The 15,788-nt window shown below is 36.5% G+C and overlaps 2 protein-coding genes across 15 annotated transcripts; both read left to right on the top strand.

Moving 5' to 3' along the window:
* Positions 1-321: 321 nt before the first annotated feature.
* On the top strand, positions 322-9,029 carry LOC117917805 (transcription termination factor MTERF6, chloroplastic/mitochondrial-like). 14 transcript variants are annotated; one of them, XM_034834204.1, is made up of 6 exons: positions 333-1,843; positions 2,530-2,567; positions 3,522-3,957; positions 4,863-4,941; positions 8,219-8,337; positions 8,473-9,029. In XM_034834204.1, exon 1 carries the CDS (start codon positions 624-626, stop codon positions 1,803-1,805), a length of 1,182 nt encoding a protein of 393 aa, XP_034690095.1. In that variant the 5' UTR covers positions 333-623; the 3' UTR covers positions 1,806-1,843; positions 2,530-2,567; positions 3,522-3,957; positions 4,863-4,941; positions 8,219-8,337; positions 8,473-9,029. The 14 variants fall into 14 exon arrangements, 11 of the variants coding, with proteins under 11 accessions (XP_034690095.1, XP_034690096.1, XP_034690093.1 ...); XM_034834205.1 differs by having other exon boundaries at positions 3,522-3,585; positions 3,791-4,941; positions 8,473-9,025; XM_034834202.1 differs by having other exon boundaries at positions 3,522-3,650; positions 3,791-4,941; positions 8,473-9,025.
* A 611-nt stretch (positions 9,030-9,640) lies between these two features.
* LOC117918235 (transcription termination factor MTERF2, chloroplastic-like) lies at positions 9,641-14,813 on the top strand. The gene is made up of 3 exons (XM_034834740.1): positions 9,641-11,138; positions 11,218-11,240; positions 13,680-14,813. The coding sequence occupies exons 1-3, from the start codon at positions 9,868-9,870 to the stop codon at positions 13,859-13,861; spliced, it is 1,476 nt and encodes a 491-aa protein (XP_034690631.1). The 5' UTR covers positions 9,641-9,867; the 3' UTR covers positions 13,862-14,813.
* The last annotated feature ends 975 nt before the right edge of the window (positions 14,814-15,788 follow it).

Genomic DNA, 15,788 nt, shown 5'->3' with positions numbered 1-15,788 from the left:
TATAAAAAATATTAAGTTTTAGAAAATTAAACTATTATAAATTTTATTTCACTTCAAATTTTTATTTTATGATTGGATGTATTAAAAAAATTAAAGGTAAGTTATTCAATTTAAAAAATAAAACATAGAATTATCCATTTAACTAAACTTTAAAAGAAAAAATAATAATATTTTAAATTTGCTTTTTAGAAATAAAAATATTTTATCATAACTCTTAAATATTTTTTTTATACATAAAATACCCAAAATACCCTCACCAGGCTCATTTTCAAAACCCTAATTCTATTTCTTTATTTTTCCTTCAAAATCTTATTTTATTTTGTATTTTTATTTAAATTAGGATACAGAAAACACTTTTCCCCTTCTTTTTTTCACTAGAAAGTGCAACATTTGCTGGAGAGATGAGGTTTTCTGGGCTCTGTTTGTTTAGGTAAAAAATGGTTTGAGGAAACATCTTTTGGCATGGTGGTACATTTCCAAATCTATCTAGCTGCTTCTGATTTGTCCATTGTTCGCTGACTTGGTCATTGCTTTTCTGCAACGGATGCTGGAAATTAGGGCTGAGCGAGTTTCGGAGCTTTACGATCTTCAAAATTGGTGAGAGACTCGAACATTATCTAGAAATGAGTACTTGTTTCCTCTGTAGAAGAGTAGTATCACTCACAAATGTAGGGCAAATGTTTGAAATTTCAAGGACCCGAGTGCATTTTCTTCAAAATACCCAACTTCTTATGCTTAGATCTTTCTCTTCGCCCAAACAACACTCTTTCACAGTGTCTTACCTCATGAACTCATGTGGGTTGTCCCCAGAAACTGCTCTATCTGCATCACGGAAGATACAGTTTGAAACCCCAGAAAGAGCAGACTCAGTCCTCGCACTCCTTAGAAATTATGGATGCACCAATACCCATATCTCCAAAATTGTAAGCCGGTATCCGCTCCTGCTCACTGCCAATCCTGAGAAGACCCTTTTACCCAAACTGGAGTTTTTCTGTTCTGTAGGCTTTTCAGGGCCTGACCTTGCTAGTATTGTCGTTGCTGGCCCACAGATCTTGAAAAGGAGCTTGGAAAATCATGTTATTCCTAGTTATAATTTCCTCAAGAGTGTACTTATGGTCAACGAAAATATTGTGAGGGCCCTCAATAAGTCATACTGGCTTCATGGTCAAAGCCTGCAAAACATCATGGCTCCAAATATTGCAACTCTGAAAGAAATTGGAGTTCCCATGTCAAATATTTCATTTTTGGTAACATGTCACCCTGGCGCAGTGTCCCAAAACAAGGAAAAGTTTAGTAGAAGTGTCAAGATGGTTATTGAAATGGGATTTGATCCTTTGAGAGTTCCATTTGTGAAAGCTGTTCAAGTGATCATGGAAATGGGTGAATCAATGTGGGGGCATAAAATGGAGGTTTATAGGCTGTGGGGTTTGACAGATGATGAGATTATGTTGATGTTCCGATTGGATCCCTTATGTATGAAGTCATCAGAGAAGAAAATAATGAGTGTGATGGATTTTCTGATTAATAAGATGGGTTGGAAACCTGCTGCTATTGCTAGATATCCAACAGTCTTTTTGCGCAGTCTTGAGAAGAAGATTATTCCATGGTGTTCAGTAGTGAAAGTTCTTCAAATGAAGGGGTTGGTGAAGAAGGATCTGTGTTTGAGTTTTTTAGGCTCCAGTGAGAAGAATTTGTTCAATAGGTTCATGGTGAAATATGAGCATGAAGTTCCTGAGCTTTTAAATGTATATCAAGGAAAAATTGGTATTTTGGAACTTGGCTTCGTGTCTGAGGGGATGATGTAGGATGAAACAGTTGTAGTATCTCAACTTAACAATTCCAAGTAATTATCCTTTTTGTTGTTTTTATTATTTGAGACTTGGTTTGAAGTCATGCTAACTTCTCTTTTGCACTGTTTTTGACTTTGATTGCTTTTGACCTTGTTTAAGATGTAATATAGGATGTCTTAAAAGTTCATGGACACATATACATTCTGGGGTGAAAAAAAAAATTGTATAGAGGATAACAACTAATTATTTTGTATGGATAGCCCTTGTAGATCAAAATCCCCATAATATGGTTCATGGAGTGCTTCAGTTTATCTACAATCCCTTTTTTCTACATGGGAAGCAAATCAAAGAAGGGTCTAAAACTATACTTGTTTTTGGCCAAACAATATTTGGAATGTTATAAATTACTGAAGTATTATGAACTTGGCATCATTTTCCCCTTTACATTATATTTGCAGTGAACTAGTGGCCTGATTTTCTACATTAACTGAACTGAAGTTGAGTTCCTGTTGGGGGTTGTAGGAGCATAGCTTTTAGCTTTGTTTTAATTAGGACAGCTCCAGAACATGTGAAATATCCCAACTCCAAGTTGTGGGTGGTTCTAAGACCTCCCTTTATGGTTTATCCTCATGTTTTGGTCAAGAAATATGGCTTCCTCTGCAAAACACTTCAATTACTACAAATGAGAAGAAGCACCAAGGGATTAAATCCAGCACTGAACTTTTTCTTTTTTTTGTAGGTCTAAATCCACCATGAACTCTGCTTTTTTTAAACCATGTAAGTTTTCAAATCTTTCTGATAATCGCCAAATTAGGCATGGTTCAAAGTAGCAAAAGATGAACAATAATTTATTTGGTTTTTCCCTTTCCATCCCATTTTTCTTTGACCCAGATCTCCATAATTTGGCTTTTCTAGTTGTTATAGGTCCTTGATTAAAAATAGACAGGCAAGAAATCTGGATTGATTTACGTGTTGAACTTATGGAAGTGATGGTTGTATTGTAACATTTCTTTTACATGTGAAAATGATGGTAATTTTACATTTCTCTTGCATGTCTTCCCTTCTATGTACTCCCTTTCATTGTGGTCAAAGTTAGTACTGGGGATACCCAAAGTTTCTTTTGAAATGCCAAGTTTTGGGTTTTTAGTTCAAAAAAAGAGAGATACAAATGGGCAAGGAGATCTCCAAAAGATCAAGAAGGTATATAGATATTAATTATGTTGTAAGAATATCAAGAGAGCATATCGAGATAGTTGCTGTAATTCTAGCAGCAACTAGTTCAGACTTCAGAGTAATTTCCTAAATAATGCCCCATAAAACTAAAAGTTCAACATGGTTGAGTCATCTCATCATCAGAAACAACTTTTGTCTTGAATTATTCATCTTTTGCATGTCTCCTGGGGGATCTGCTAGGTGCCTTCACATCCTCCCTCCCTGATACTGATAGTAGCGTTACTAGTGAGATGATCAATTTACCAAATCTTAAGCCTATATATGAAAAAAGGAAGGTTGGTAAGCAGCTTGCATTTCTGGAGTTTCAATGGTTCTATTTTTGGAATAGGACCGTCTTGAGTTGTTCAATTGTTAAATATCTGCTGTGGAAAGGCTTTGCAATGAAAAATTCTCACTTAACTTATATATTGATATCTGCTGAGAATTAATTCTTGCTTAGTTTGTGTTCAAATATCAGTAACATGTTCCTCAGTTGTTCAATTGTTCAATGTCTGTCAGGGGATAATAGGTATCTGGATGGAAAGAACAGAAGTAATTCAAGGTTCTCTATAAGCTAAGAAAGGTGCTATAAGATCAAAGGTTCTATGGGGGCATCATCCTCCCATCATTGCTTTTACCTCGAATTGGGTACCAAGTACTTGATTGATTATTGTTGTGATTCCCTTTATTTTTATTTTGCAAGGCATTGCCTCATTGGTTTTGCCTTGTCGTAACATTTTCTTTTCAAGCCTGATGCTCTATAAATTCTGTTCTGCTGTTGTTCCAAGGCCTCTGTTCATCCAATGCCCCTTCAGTTCCTTCTCACATGGAAACTTCTCAAGACCTTGGATCTTCCCTGACAGTTCTTCCAAAGCAGAACGTGCCGTATGCAACATGTTGGGCCTTCTACTGAGTGACTCTGGGAAACTCCCGTTTGCCACAGAGCTTTGCTTTGGTATGGATTGGATGTTTCTATTTGATAAGGAATATAAGGCAGCTAACCCATAGGCAGACTTTGGATTTTCTTTTTCTAATCTGTAACAGTTGTTCTAATGTATTTCTACAGAGGCAGGCAACCCCATTGAGCCCCAAGTTCTAGCTTGCCTAGAGGCCTTAAAATAAGAGTGGTGTTGGGGTCTCTGCCTACAAATTGCAGAAAATGAGGTGGTTCTTCCTCGAGCATTATCATTCGGGTTGGCCTATGGTACCGAATTCAGGGCGGTACCTTAGAATTTTCCAAATCATATTCAAACTTTAAAGCCTCTTGTCACAACCAGCAAAGAAATTAGGGTTATTGCATCACAAGGGACTAGACGATAACCACTCTTTATAATCTATAGGCAGATTAAAGGGCAGAAAATTCCTTTCTCTATCATATGTATGGAAATTTAACTATCAAGATAAGTTGGTTTCTTTGCCATTTGATAAATTGTGCAGTTTCATCGCTTCTAATTTGTACATGAAAAGTAGGTTCAAAACTTTTTTCAAAGAGAAGACATGAGGAACAGGTAAAGAACCTCAAGTTTTTAAGAAAAGCGAATAATCACGATTAAAAGGGATGAAATGATTCTCAAATTTATAAATTTAATTTCATACCTAATTTTTTAAAAACCTTCTAGAGGCTTAGAGCCATTATCAAACCCATCTTTCCATCAAATATAATTGTCCCTAAAAGTAAGAAAAAGAATACACTACTCTTTAATAAAATCGTGTTAGAATTTCTCTCCTTTTAAAACTATGTATATATAAAGGTTTTTCTCTATGGGTTTTTTTTCTTTGGACAATATACAGAAAGAAGTTGTAGTATTTCTCTCACATTTCAAAACCAGGAATGCATGGAAAAGGGTTTTTTCTATACAGGGCTTTCCATGTTTGGAGAACGAGACAGAGAGAGGAGAGTCCATATGAAGTCTACTTGCTAGTTGCTGCCACGCAAAAGGTATTTTATAATTTGAGTTTGAATAATTTAATTATTTTTTTTATTTTGTATTTTTAATTAAATTGTGGCACAGAAAACATTTTTTCCGTTTAGTATAAATTCAATAATATTTGCTGGAGGAAAGATAGATTTTCCGGGCTCTGTTTGTTTAGATAGAAAATGGTTTGGGGAAACATCTTTGGGCATCGCTGTACATTTCCAATTCTGCCTAGCTGCTTCTGATTTGTCCATTGTTTGCTGCCTTGGCCATTGCTTTTCTATTACAAATTAGGGCTGATCGAGCTTCGGAGCTTTACGATCTTCAAAACTGGTGAGAGACACGAACATTCTCTAGAAATGAGTACTAGTTTCCTCTGGAGAAAAGTAGTGTCACTCACAAATGTGGGCCAAATGTTTGAAATTTCAAGGACCCCGGTGCATTTTCTTCAAAATACCCAACTGCTTATGTTTAGATCTTTCTCTTCGCCCAAACAACATTCTTTCACAGTGTCTTACCTCATGAACTCATGTGGGTTGTCCCCAGAAAGTGCTTTATCTGCATCACGGAAGATACAGTTTGAAACCCCAGAAAGAGCAGACTCCGTCCTCGCACTCCTTCGAAATTATGGATGCACCAATACCCATATCTCCAAAATTGTTAGCAAATATCCGCTCCTGCTCACTGCCAATCCTGAGAAGACCCTTTTGCCCAAACTAGAGTTTTTCCGTTCTGTAGGCTTTTCGGGGCCTGATCTTGCCGGTATTATCGTTGCAAAGCCAAGTATCTTGAAAAGGAGCTTGGAAAATCATGTTATTCCTAATTACAATTTCCTCAAGAGCGTAGGTATGATCAATGAAAATATTGCGAGGGCCCTCAGGAGGACTTACTGGCTTACTGGTCAAAGCGTGCAAAACACCAATGTTCCAAATATTGCAACTTTGAAAGAAATTGGAGTTCCCATGTCAAATATTTCGTTTTTTCTGACATGTCACCCTAGTGCAGTGTCCCAAAACAAGGAAAAGTTTAGTACAAATGTCAAGAAGGTTATTGAAATGGGATTTGATCCTTTGAGAGTTACATTTCTGAAAGCAGTTCGCTTGATCTGTGGAATGGGTGAATCATTGTGGGAGCATAAAATGGAGGTTTATAGGCGGTGGGGTTTTACAGATGATGAGATTATGTTGATGATCAGATTGGATCCCTTATGTATGACATCATCTGAGAGGAAAATAATGAGTGTGATGGATTTTTTAGTTAATAAGATGGGTTGGGAACCTGCAGCTATTGGTAGATATCCAACAGTGTTTTTGCGCAGTCTTGAGAAGAAGATCATTCCATGGTGTTCAGTGGTGAAAGTTCTCCAAATAAAGGGGTTGGTGAAGAAGGATCTGAGTTTGAGTTTTTTAGGCTCCAGTAAGAAGAATTTCTTCAATAGGTTTGTGGTGAAATATGAGCATGATGTTCCTGAGCTTTTAAATGTATATCAAGGAAAAATTGGTATTTTGGAACTTAGCTTCATATCTGAGGGGATAATGCGGGATGAAACAGTTGTAGTATCTCAACTTAACAATTCCAAGTAATTATCCTTTTTTCCGTTTTTTATTTTTTGGAAACTTGGTTTGAAGGCATGTTAACTTCTCTTTTGCACTTTTTTTTAACTTTTATTGCTTTTCACCTTGTTTAAGATGTGTAATATAGGATGCCTTAAAAGTCATGGATACATATACATGCTTGGGTGAAAAAAGAATTTATGGAGGATAACAACTGATTATTTTGTAATGATAGTCTTTGTAGGCCAAAATTCCCAAAATTTGGTTTGTGGGGTGCTTCAGTTTATCTACAATCCCTTTTTCCTACATGGGAAGTAAATCAAAGAAGGGGTCTAAAACCATACTTTGTTTTTGGCCAAACAATATTTGGAATGTTAGAAATTACTGAAGTGTTATGAACTTGCCATGGTTTTCTCCCTTTCATCATATTTGCTGTGAATTAATTACCTGGTTTTCTGAAGTGGAGTCAAGTTCCTGTTGGGGGTTATAGGGGCATAGCTTTTAGGTTTGTTTTAATTAAAAGGACAGCTCCAGAACATGTGAAATATCCCAACTCCAAGTTGTGGGTGGTGCTAAGACCTCCCTGTATTGTTTATCCTCATGTTTTTGTGAAGAAATATGGCTTCCTCTGCAAAACACTTCAATTACTGCAAATGAGGAGAAGCACCAAGGGATTAATCCACCACTGAACTCTGCTTTCTTTAAACCATGTAAGCTTTCAAATCTTTCTGATGATCACCAAATTAGGCATGGTTCAAAGTAGCAAAAGATGAACAATAATGATGGTAATTTTACTTAGGATTTGACATATGGAACATTATTTTTTAGAATTGCATTACTTTGTTTCTAGGCATTGGTTGGTTTTTCCTGCCCCATCCCATTTTTCTTGCCACCCAGATCTTTATAATTTGGTTTTTCTAATTGTTGTAGGTCCTTGATGAAAAATAGACAGGCAAGAAATCTGGCTTGTCTTATGTGTTGAACTTACGAAAGTGATGGTTGTATTGTAACATTTCTCTTTCATATGAAAATGGTAGTAATTATACATTTCTCATTTTCCCTTTCATTGTGGTCAAAGTTAGCACTGGGGATACCCAAAGTTTCTTTTGAAATGACTAAGTTTTGGATTTTTAGTGCAAAAAAGAAAAAAAAGCAAAAAAAAGAGGAATACAAATGTGCAAGGAGATCTCCTCCACAAAATAAAGAAAGCATATAGATATTTACTACGTTGTAAAAAAATCAAGAGGGCATATCAAGATAATTGCTGTAATTCTAGCAGCAACTAATTCAGACTTCAGAGTAATTTCCTAAATAATGCCACATAAAACTAAAAGTCCAACATGGTTGGTTGATCTCATCATCAGAAACAACTTTTTGTCTTGAATTATTCATCTTTTGCATGTCTCTTAGGGCATCTGCTAGGTGTCTTCTTCACACCCTCCCTCCCTGATTGTAGTGTTACTAGTGAGATGATCACTTTACCAAATCTTAAGCCTTTATTTGATTTAAAAAAAGAAAAAAAAGGTTGGTAGGCAGCTGGCATTTTTGGAGTTGCAATGGTTCTATTTTTGGAACAGGACCATCTTGAGTTGTTCAATTGTTAAATATATGCTGTGAAAGTGCTTTGTAATGAAAAATTCTTGATTAACTGCTATACTAATATCCGTTGAGAATTAATTCTTGCTTAGTTTGTGTTCAAATGTCAGCAACATTTTCCTCAATTGTTTAATTGTTCATTGTCTGTCAGGGGATAGCAAGCATCTGGATGGAAAGAACAGAAGTAATTCAAGGTTCTCTATAAGCTGAGAAAATCAAAGGATTCTTTGGGAGCATCATCCTCCCATCATTGCTTTTACCCCATATTAGGTACGAAGCACTTGATTATTGTTGCAATTCCCTTTACTTTTATTTTGCAAGGCATTGCCTCATTGGTTTTGCCTTGTTATAACATTTTTCTTTTCAAGGCTGATGCTCCATAATTCTGTTCTGTTGTTGTGCCAGGGCCTCCGTTCATCCAGTGCTCCTTGTTCAGCTCGTTCTCAAATTGAAACTGCTGCAAGACCTTGGATCTTTCCTGACAGTTCTTCCAAAGCAGAATGTGCAGTATGCAACATGTTGGGCCTTCTACTGAATGACCCAGTAAAGTCCCGATTACCACATAGCGTGGCTTTGGTATGGATTGGATGTTTCGATTTAATGAGGAATATAAGGCAGCTAACCCATAGGCAGACTTTGGATTTTGTCTTCTAATCTGTGATAGTTGTTGGCTAATGTATTTCTACAGAGGCAGGCAACCCCTTTAAAGCCCAAGTCCTAGCTTGCCTAGAAGCCTTAAAATAAGAGTGGTGTTGGGGTCTCTTGCTTATGGATTAATGAGGTGGTTCTTCCTCAAGCATTATCATAAATCTTAAAACTGTTGGGTCTTGGAACATTTTTTTGCTTTGCTTGTTTGTTTCTTGTGTTCTTCTGATGCATGATTCCAAAAAGGGAGTCATTCCTTCCTTGGATTCAATGATTTACTTGAAATTTTAGAATCAAAGAATGCATGGTTCTACGTTTTTCTTTTTTTCCTTTTTGTTGGAAAGTCATTCCCGAATGGTATGACTTTCCTCTTTTAAGGGGTGTTTGGCATATGAGAATAGGAATAGAAATAATATAGGATTGGAGCTGAATTATACTACCTTGTAGAAGAGAAGAATCATATTTGTAATGTGAATGAGAATTGGTTTCAAGAACAATGAGTTTTTTTATTGATATTTTAATTTTAAAAAACAATACAAGTACATTAATAAGGGCTCGTTTGGTTTGTTTTTTGAAAATTGTTTTTGAGTTAAAAGAACATAAAATAGCTTTTTAGTATTTTATAAAGATAAAGGTTGTTTGGCATGTTGTTTTAAATAAAAAAATAAAAAATAAAAAATTTGTTTGGATAAGTATTTTTTAAAATAAATTTTTTATTTTAATTTTGTAAAAACATTGAATATTGGATTAATTGTATATTAATTTTTATTCATAAATATATGATATTAATTGGATATTTTTTGAGTTTTAAGTTATTTTAAAAATTATTAAACCTGTCAACCAATCTAATGCATTTATTTTGAAGTAAAAAATTTTACAAAAATATGATTATATGCCATGAAGAAATTAACCAAATTATTTAAAATAAATTTTGGTTTATACTTTATACTATCATTGAGTTTCACTTTTGCCATTACTTTTTTCACTAGAAAGTGCAATGTTTGCTGGAGAGATGAGATTTTCTGGGCTCTGCTTGTTTAGATAGAAAATGGATTGAGGAAAATTTTTTGGGCATGGTGGTATATTTCCATATCTAACTAGCTGCTTCTGATTTGTCGATTGTTCGCTGCCTTGGCCATTGTTTTTCTGCAACGGATGCTACAAATTAGGGCTGGGCGAGTTTCGGCGCTTTACGATCTTCAAAATTGTGAGAGACACGAGCGTTCTCTAGAAATGGGTACTAGTTTCCTCTGTAGAAGAGTAGTGTCACTCGCAAATGTGGCGCAAGTGTTTGAAATTTCAAGGGCCCCGGTGCATTTTCTTCAAAATAGGCAACTTCTTATGTTTAGATCTTTCTCTTCGCCCAAACAACACTCTTTCACGGTGTCTTACCTCATGAACTCATGTGGATTGTCCCCAGAAAGTGCTCTGTCTGCATCACGGAAGGTACAGTTTGAAACCCCAGAGAGAGCAGACTCCGTCCTCGCACTCCTTAGGAATTATGGATGCACCAATACCCATATCTCCAAAATTGTAAGCAGGTATCCGCTCCTGCTCACTGCCAATCCTGAGAAGACCCTTTTGCCCAAACTGGAGTTTTTCCGTTCCGTAGGCTTTTCAGGGCCTGACCTTGCCAGCATTGTCGCTGCTAGCCCACAGATCTTGAGAAGGAGCTTGGAAAATCATGTTATTCCTAGTTATAATTTCCTCAAGAGTGTAGTTATAGTCAATGAAAAAATTGTGAGGGCCCTCAGTAAGTCATACTGGCTTAATGGTCAAACCTTGCAAAACACCATTGCTCCAAATATTGAAATTCTGAAAGAAATTGGAGTTCCCATATCAAAGATTTCGTTTTTTGTGACATGTCACCCTAGTGCAGTGTCCCAAAACAAGAAAAAGTTTAGTAGAATTGTCAAGATGGTTACTGAAATGGGATTTGATCCTTTGAGAGTTAAGTTTGTGAAAGCAGTAAAAGTGATCTGTGAAATGGGTGAATCAATGTGGGAGCATAAAATGGAGGTTTATAGGGGGTGGGGTTTGACAGATGATGATATTATGTTGATGTTCAAGTCGGATCCCTTATGCATGGCAGCATCTGAGAGGAAAATAACGAGTGTGATGGATTTTTTGGTTAATAAGATGGGTTGGGAACATGCAGCTGTTGTTAGGTATCCAACAGTCTTTTTGTGCAGTTTGGAGAAGAAGATCATTCCATGGTGTTCAGTGGTGAAAGTTATTCAAATGAAGGGGTTGGTGAAGAAGGATCTGTGTTTGTGTATTTTAGGCTACAGTGAAAAGAATTTCTTCAATAGGTTTGTGGTCAGATATGAGCAAGATGTTGCTGAGCTTTTAAATGTATATCAAGGAAAAATTGGTATTTTTGAACTTGGCTTTGTATCTGAGGGGATATGGGAGAAGAAACAGTTGTAGCATCAACTTTGCATTTCCAACTTCCAAGTAACTATCCTTTTTGTCATTTTTCCTATTTGAAACTTGGTTTTGCAGGCATGTTAACTTCTCTTTGCACTGTTTTTAAGTTGATGATATAATCACTTCAATCAGCTTCAGCTGGGGGTTAACTTTGATTGCATTTTTTCCTTGTTTAAGATGAGTAATGTAGGACACCCTAAAGTTCATGGAGATGTATATGTTCTATTGTGAATCGAAAGTGTAGAGGAGAACCCAATATTTGTACAGATAGACTTTTCCTGCCCCATAGTTTGGTTTTCAGAGAGGTCCATTTTATCTGTCATCCATCCCCTCCCCCCCAACCCCATTTGCAATGTTCCTCTTCAAGACTTAAAAAACAATGTAGGCAGTGTTTCACCCAAGCAACATTAGGAATGTTATTAATTATGGTAGTCTTCTGAACTTGCTGACATTTTTCCCTTTCATTATATTTGCAGTGAGTTAACACTTCATGTTTTCTCAACTGAAGTTAAGCTCCTGTTGGGGCTTATCAGGGCCTAGCTTTTAGCTTTGTTTTAAATTGAAGGAGGGCTCCAGAGCATACGACATGTCCCAACTCCAAGTTGTGGATGGTCCTCCTCTTAATCAATGAATTCCTCCTTGCAGTGCTAAGACCTTCCTTTATTGCTTATATCCTCGTGTTATTCTAAGGAAATATGGTTTCCTCTGGAAAACACTTCAATTATTGTAAATGAGGAGGGTGCCTAGAGATTAATTCACCACCCAACTCCGCTTTCTTCGAACCATGCAACCTGTCAAATCCTTCTGAGAATCTCCAAATGAGGGGTGGTTCAGAGTAGCACAAGATGAACAATAACTATCTTTTGCAGTTTGTTTTCTGGCTGTTTGTTTTGGATCATTTGGTAGGAGAGAAATCTTAAATCCCTAGAAGATGTGGAGCATATAGACCTCTCAAAGTCCCTTTCATTTTTATTCCACTCCTCTGATCTAGAAAGTCCCTTGATGGGGGTCTCTCTGTCATTATTAGATTCATTTCTTAGAATTTCTTTACCGCCATTTGGTGTTCTCTAGAAATTTCCTGTGCACCATGGCCATGCCCCATTTTTTGTTTGGCACTGCTTAATAATTTTATCTTTTCCTATAAATAAATAAAGTAGCTTCCATGGTTTCCCACTTGATGCTCATGTTTACACATCCTCAATCTCCTATCTCTACTTCAAAAAAAGTCATATTTTATTTCATTTTAAGGGGAACAGACTTGGTTGTCACTATCTTCAGAAACCTTTAATTCATAAACATTGTACACTCATATCTCCAAACTCAGTCTGCTTACTGATGGTTACTTATTCCTTGTGTGTCAGTTAGTTCTCAGTGGAATTTTGTCATTATGATGCAACAAACAAGTTTCTAAAATGCTTGTTTTTTTTCTCGTAATAGGTTTTATAAATGACACCTATCAAAAAGGGGGGGACACTTTAGTACACAGGAAGTATATGATAAATGGAGGCAATAACAAAAGGACAAGAACTCCAAAGCTTCTATAATGGTCGATTGTTTTACATCCCTAATTTTCAGCACTTTATATCTTTTGAATCAGCATTGTTGTGAATGTGCCAATGAGCTAAGTATTCTCTTTTGTTGGATAAAACAAGTTGTTTACAATCAGAGGATTTTTCTAGAGAAGTGCTCATTGTGTCACTTTACTCAGAATTTGATGTATAGAAATATTGTTTCTTGGAATTGCATTGCTTCGCTTCCAGGCAATGGTTGGATTTCCCCTTCAATCCCATTCTTCTTTTCTACCAAAATCTACATAATTTGGTCTTTTTAATTGTTGTAGGTCCTTGGTTAGAAATAGACAAACAAGAAAGCTGGGCTGTTTTTTGTGTTGAACTTGAGGAAGTGATGGCAGTATTGTAGCAATGGTAGTTTTACATTTCTCTTACGTGTTGCTCCATCCATGTTCTCCTTTACATGGTCCAAATGTGAGGTTTGGTTTAGAACCATCAACATCTGATTACCAAAAGCTTAACCCCCATTTCCGCTTCAAGATTAGGCTCAACATCAGTGTGAGTTCATTCCTCTGTTTGTTTTGATGGAAAATGATTTTTGGGGGCAATTTAAGAGGAGGGATTTCCCAAAACCTGGCTGCTTCTGCACTGTTAAAGTTTTGGATAGCTTTCCCATGTGCTTGGTCTTCTTGAACTCTTACTACATTTTACATTCTTTGCAAATGACTAGTAGTTTACTCTGTAAAAGGCTAGTTTCACTGCCACATGTGAGGCACATTTTGGAAATATCAAGGACCCAAACTGCATTTTCTTCAAAGTACAAAACTACTTTTATCTTGAGGTCTCTCTGCTTATCTAAACAACAGTATTTCAGGGTGTCTTACCTCCTGAACTAATGTGGGTCGTCTGCAGAAACTGCCATATCTGTACCCAAAATACAGTTTGAAACCCCAGAAAAACAAGACTCAAGTCATAACCCTCCTCAGATCCCTAATGTATGAAGATATCTGGGAAGAAAATAATGAGTGATCGATTTTTTGGTTAATAAGATGGGTTGGCAAGCTGTAGCTATTGCCAAATATCCACTGGTTTTGCAATATAATTTGGTGAAGAGGATCATCCCTAGGTGTTCAGTGGTGAAATCTTTGCTACTGAAGGGGGTTGGTAAAGAAGGATTTGTGTTTAAGTATGTTTTTTATGCTCAATGAGAGGGATTTCTTGGATAAATATGTGATCAAATTCCAGGAGTATATTCCTCAGTTGTTGAATATACAACAAGGAAAAATGAGTTTTCTGGAACTTGGCTTTGAGTCTGAGGAGAAATGTGGGATGAAACGGTTGTAGCATATCCAATTCACAACTCTCCAAGTGATTCATCTGTTTTCTTTCTTCTATTTGTGCTTCTCTTTCAAACACATTAGATTGACTTGATTTACACTTCTTTAAATGTCAGCAATATTATTGCTTTAGAGTTTGTTTGGCAATGATTTTAGGAAGTGTTTCTAAACTTTCTATCATTTGAAAACAACTTTTTTGATAAAAAATTTTAAGAATGGCTAGAGGTGCTTCCTAAAACCACTACCAAACAGATTCTTAACTTGCTTCAGCTTGGGTACTTTTAATTGCTTTCTGCCCTAGTAGTCTTCCCTCCTGGTTTATGTAATATTGGCTTCCCCAAAGCTCATGGAAGTGGGGAGGCCAGAGCTCCAATATGGAGCATGGATAGTCTTTTCTACCCAAAATGTTCATAGTTTAGTTTGCAGGGTGCTCTGGCTCCTTCCCCACATGCAAAGTTGTGAGTTGTTTCAAGAGTTAAAAATCAACATGCAAGTCTGATGGGAAGAGTTGATTCCAGTGGCAGACAGGTAACACATAGAAGCCTGCCTTGGGAGGGGAACAACAGCTGAAAACATCTGCTAATGCCCAGTAAGCTGAGAAGCATGCAAGGAGCTAAAGGTGTATTTTGTTTCAACTAGTGAATGTACTTTCAGGTATGTTATAATTTTTGGTGGTATTCTTAATCTGGCTACATTTTGTCATTCATTACGTTTCAGTGAGTGTGATGTTTAGAGCTGAAGTGGTTTAAATTCTTATGAAGGGTATTGGCTCATGGCTTTTAGGGGTTTTGTTTAATAAAAGAACTCTTCGAGTTGTAGATAATCATCTTTGATTGATAGTCCCTCCTTACAGAGAACAAATACCTCCCTTGATATATAATCAGTTGCTTTGAGCAAAGACAGTTCCTTCTGCAAAATGCTCCCAATTAGAAGGGGGCATGGCATGGAGATATTTGGCTACCACCCAACTCTGTTATCACACTATGTCACCTATCATATAATTCTGATCATTTCCAAAGAAGAAATTGTTCAGAACAAATATCTTTCATAATTTCGTGTATTGGATTCTCAGTTTGTTCCTGAAATTTCTATCTGTATACTACCAAGAAGGCATTCTTCACTCTAAGGGGACCAATATTTGTTGCTCACCCTTTTCAGAATCCATGGATTTACAAACACATGTGCTCCATCTCATCTGTGTGAACTCAATGCTGATTTTTTGCTAACTTTGAGGAAATGCGAGCCTTTACACTACTTCTAGAGCTCAATTAACTATGGCACCCGATCGAGAAACTATAGGCAAATCTTCTCTTTGACTTGAACTTGTAAGGAGAATACAAATACTGCCTGGATTGCCTCTTTTGCCTCTAAATATTTGACAAACCAAATGAAGATATAGCACATAATGTCACATTTTGTGTCATAAGGATCTGAGGTGATGGCTTGAATACCTAAGTGCCAGAAGGATAGCCAACAGATTGAGGGGTAATCTTGAGACCAGAACTAGTTCACTGGTCTGAGTTACAGGCATCTAATACATTCCTATCCTAGTGCTTTGAAGTAATTTGAACAGACTCTAAAGATGGAGGTTGATTGCTGCTGCAGCAGCTGCTATGTAAAGCTAGGAGCTAGAGTGACTATGTGCTTGCCTTCAACATTTATAACATGTCACAATTTGACTAATCTTCTATTTGAATTTGAGACCTTTTCCAACACATTCAAATTCCAACATCAGTGAAGCAAGTTTGACATGGTCAAAATATTAAAAAGTAATTCATAACAAATTAATATTGTAAGC

The sequence above is a fragment of the Vitis riparia genome, chromosome 7, assembly GCF_004353265.1.
Source record: "Vitis riparia cultivar Riparia Gloire de Montpellier isolate 1030 chromosome 7, EGFV_Vit.rip_1.0, whole genome shotgun sequence".
Lineage (NCBI taxonomy): Eukaryota > Viridiplantae > Streptophyta > Magnoliopsida > Vitales > Vitaceae > Vitis > Vitis riparia.
Note: the sequence above shows the minus strand (reverse complement) of the source record. Positions and strands in the feature narration are given on the sequence as shown.

Excerpts from the sequence above, each read along its gene's own strand:
- LOC117917805 (XM_034834195.1), top strand. The coding sequence starts at position 5,278 with ATGAGTACTAGTTTCCTCTGGAGAAAAGTAGTGTCACTCACAAATGTG. Across the intron at positions 6,498-7,401 it reads TCTCAACTTAACAATTCCAA|GTCCTTGATGAAAAATAGAC; the intron begins GTAATTATCCTT and ends TAATTGTTGTAG.
- LOC117918235 (XM_034834740.1), top strand. The coding sequence starts at position 9,868 with ATGCTACAAATTAGGGCTGGGCGAGTTTCGGCGCTTTACGATCTTCAA. Across the intron at positions 11,139-11,217 it reads ATATGGGAGAAGAAACAGTT|GCATGTTAACTTCTCTTTGC; the intron begins GTAGCATCAACT and ends TTGGTTTTGCAG. Across the intron at positions 11,241-13,679 it reads TGTTAACTTCTCTTTGCACT|TGATCGATTTTTTGGTTAAT; the intron begins GTTTTTAAGTTG and ends GAAAATAATGAG.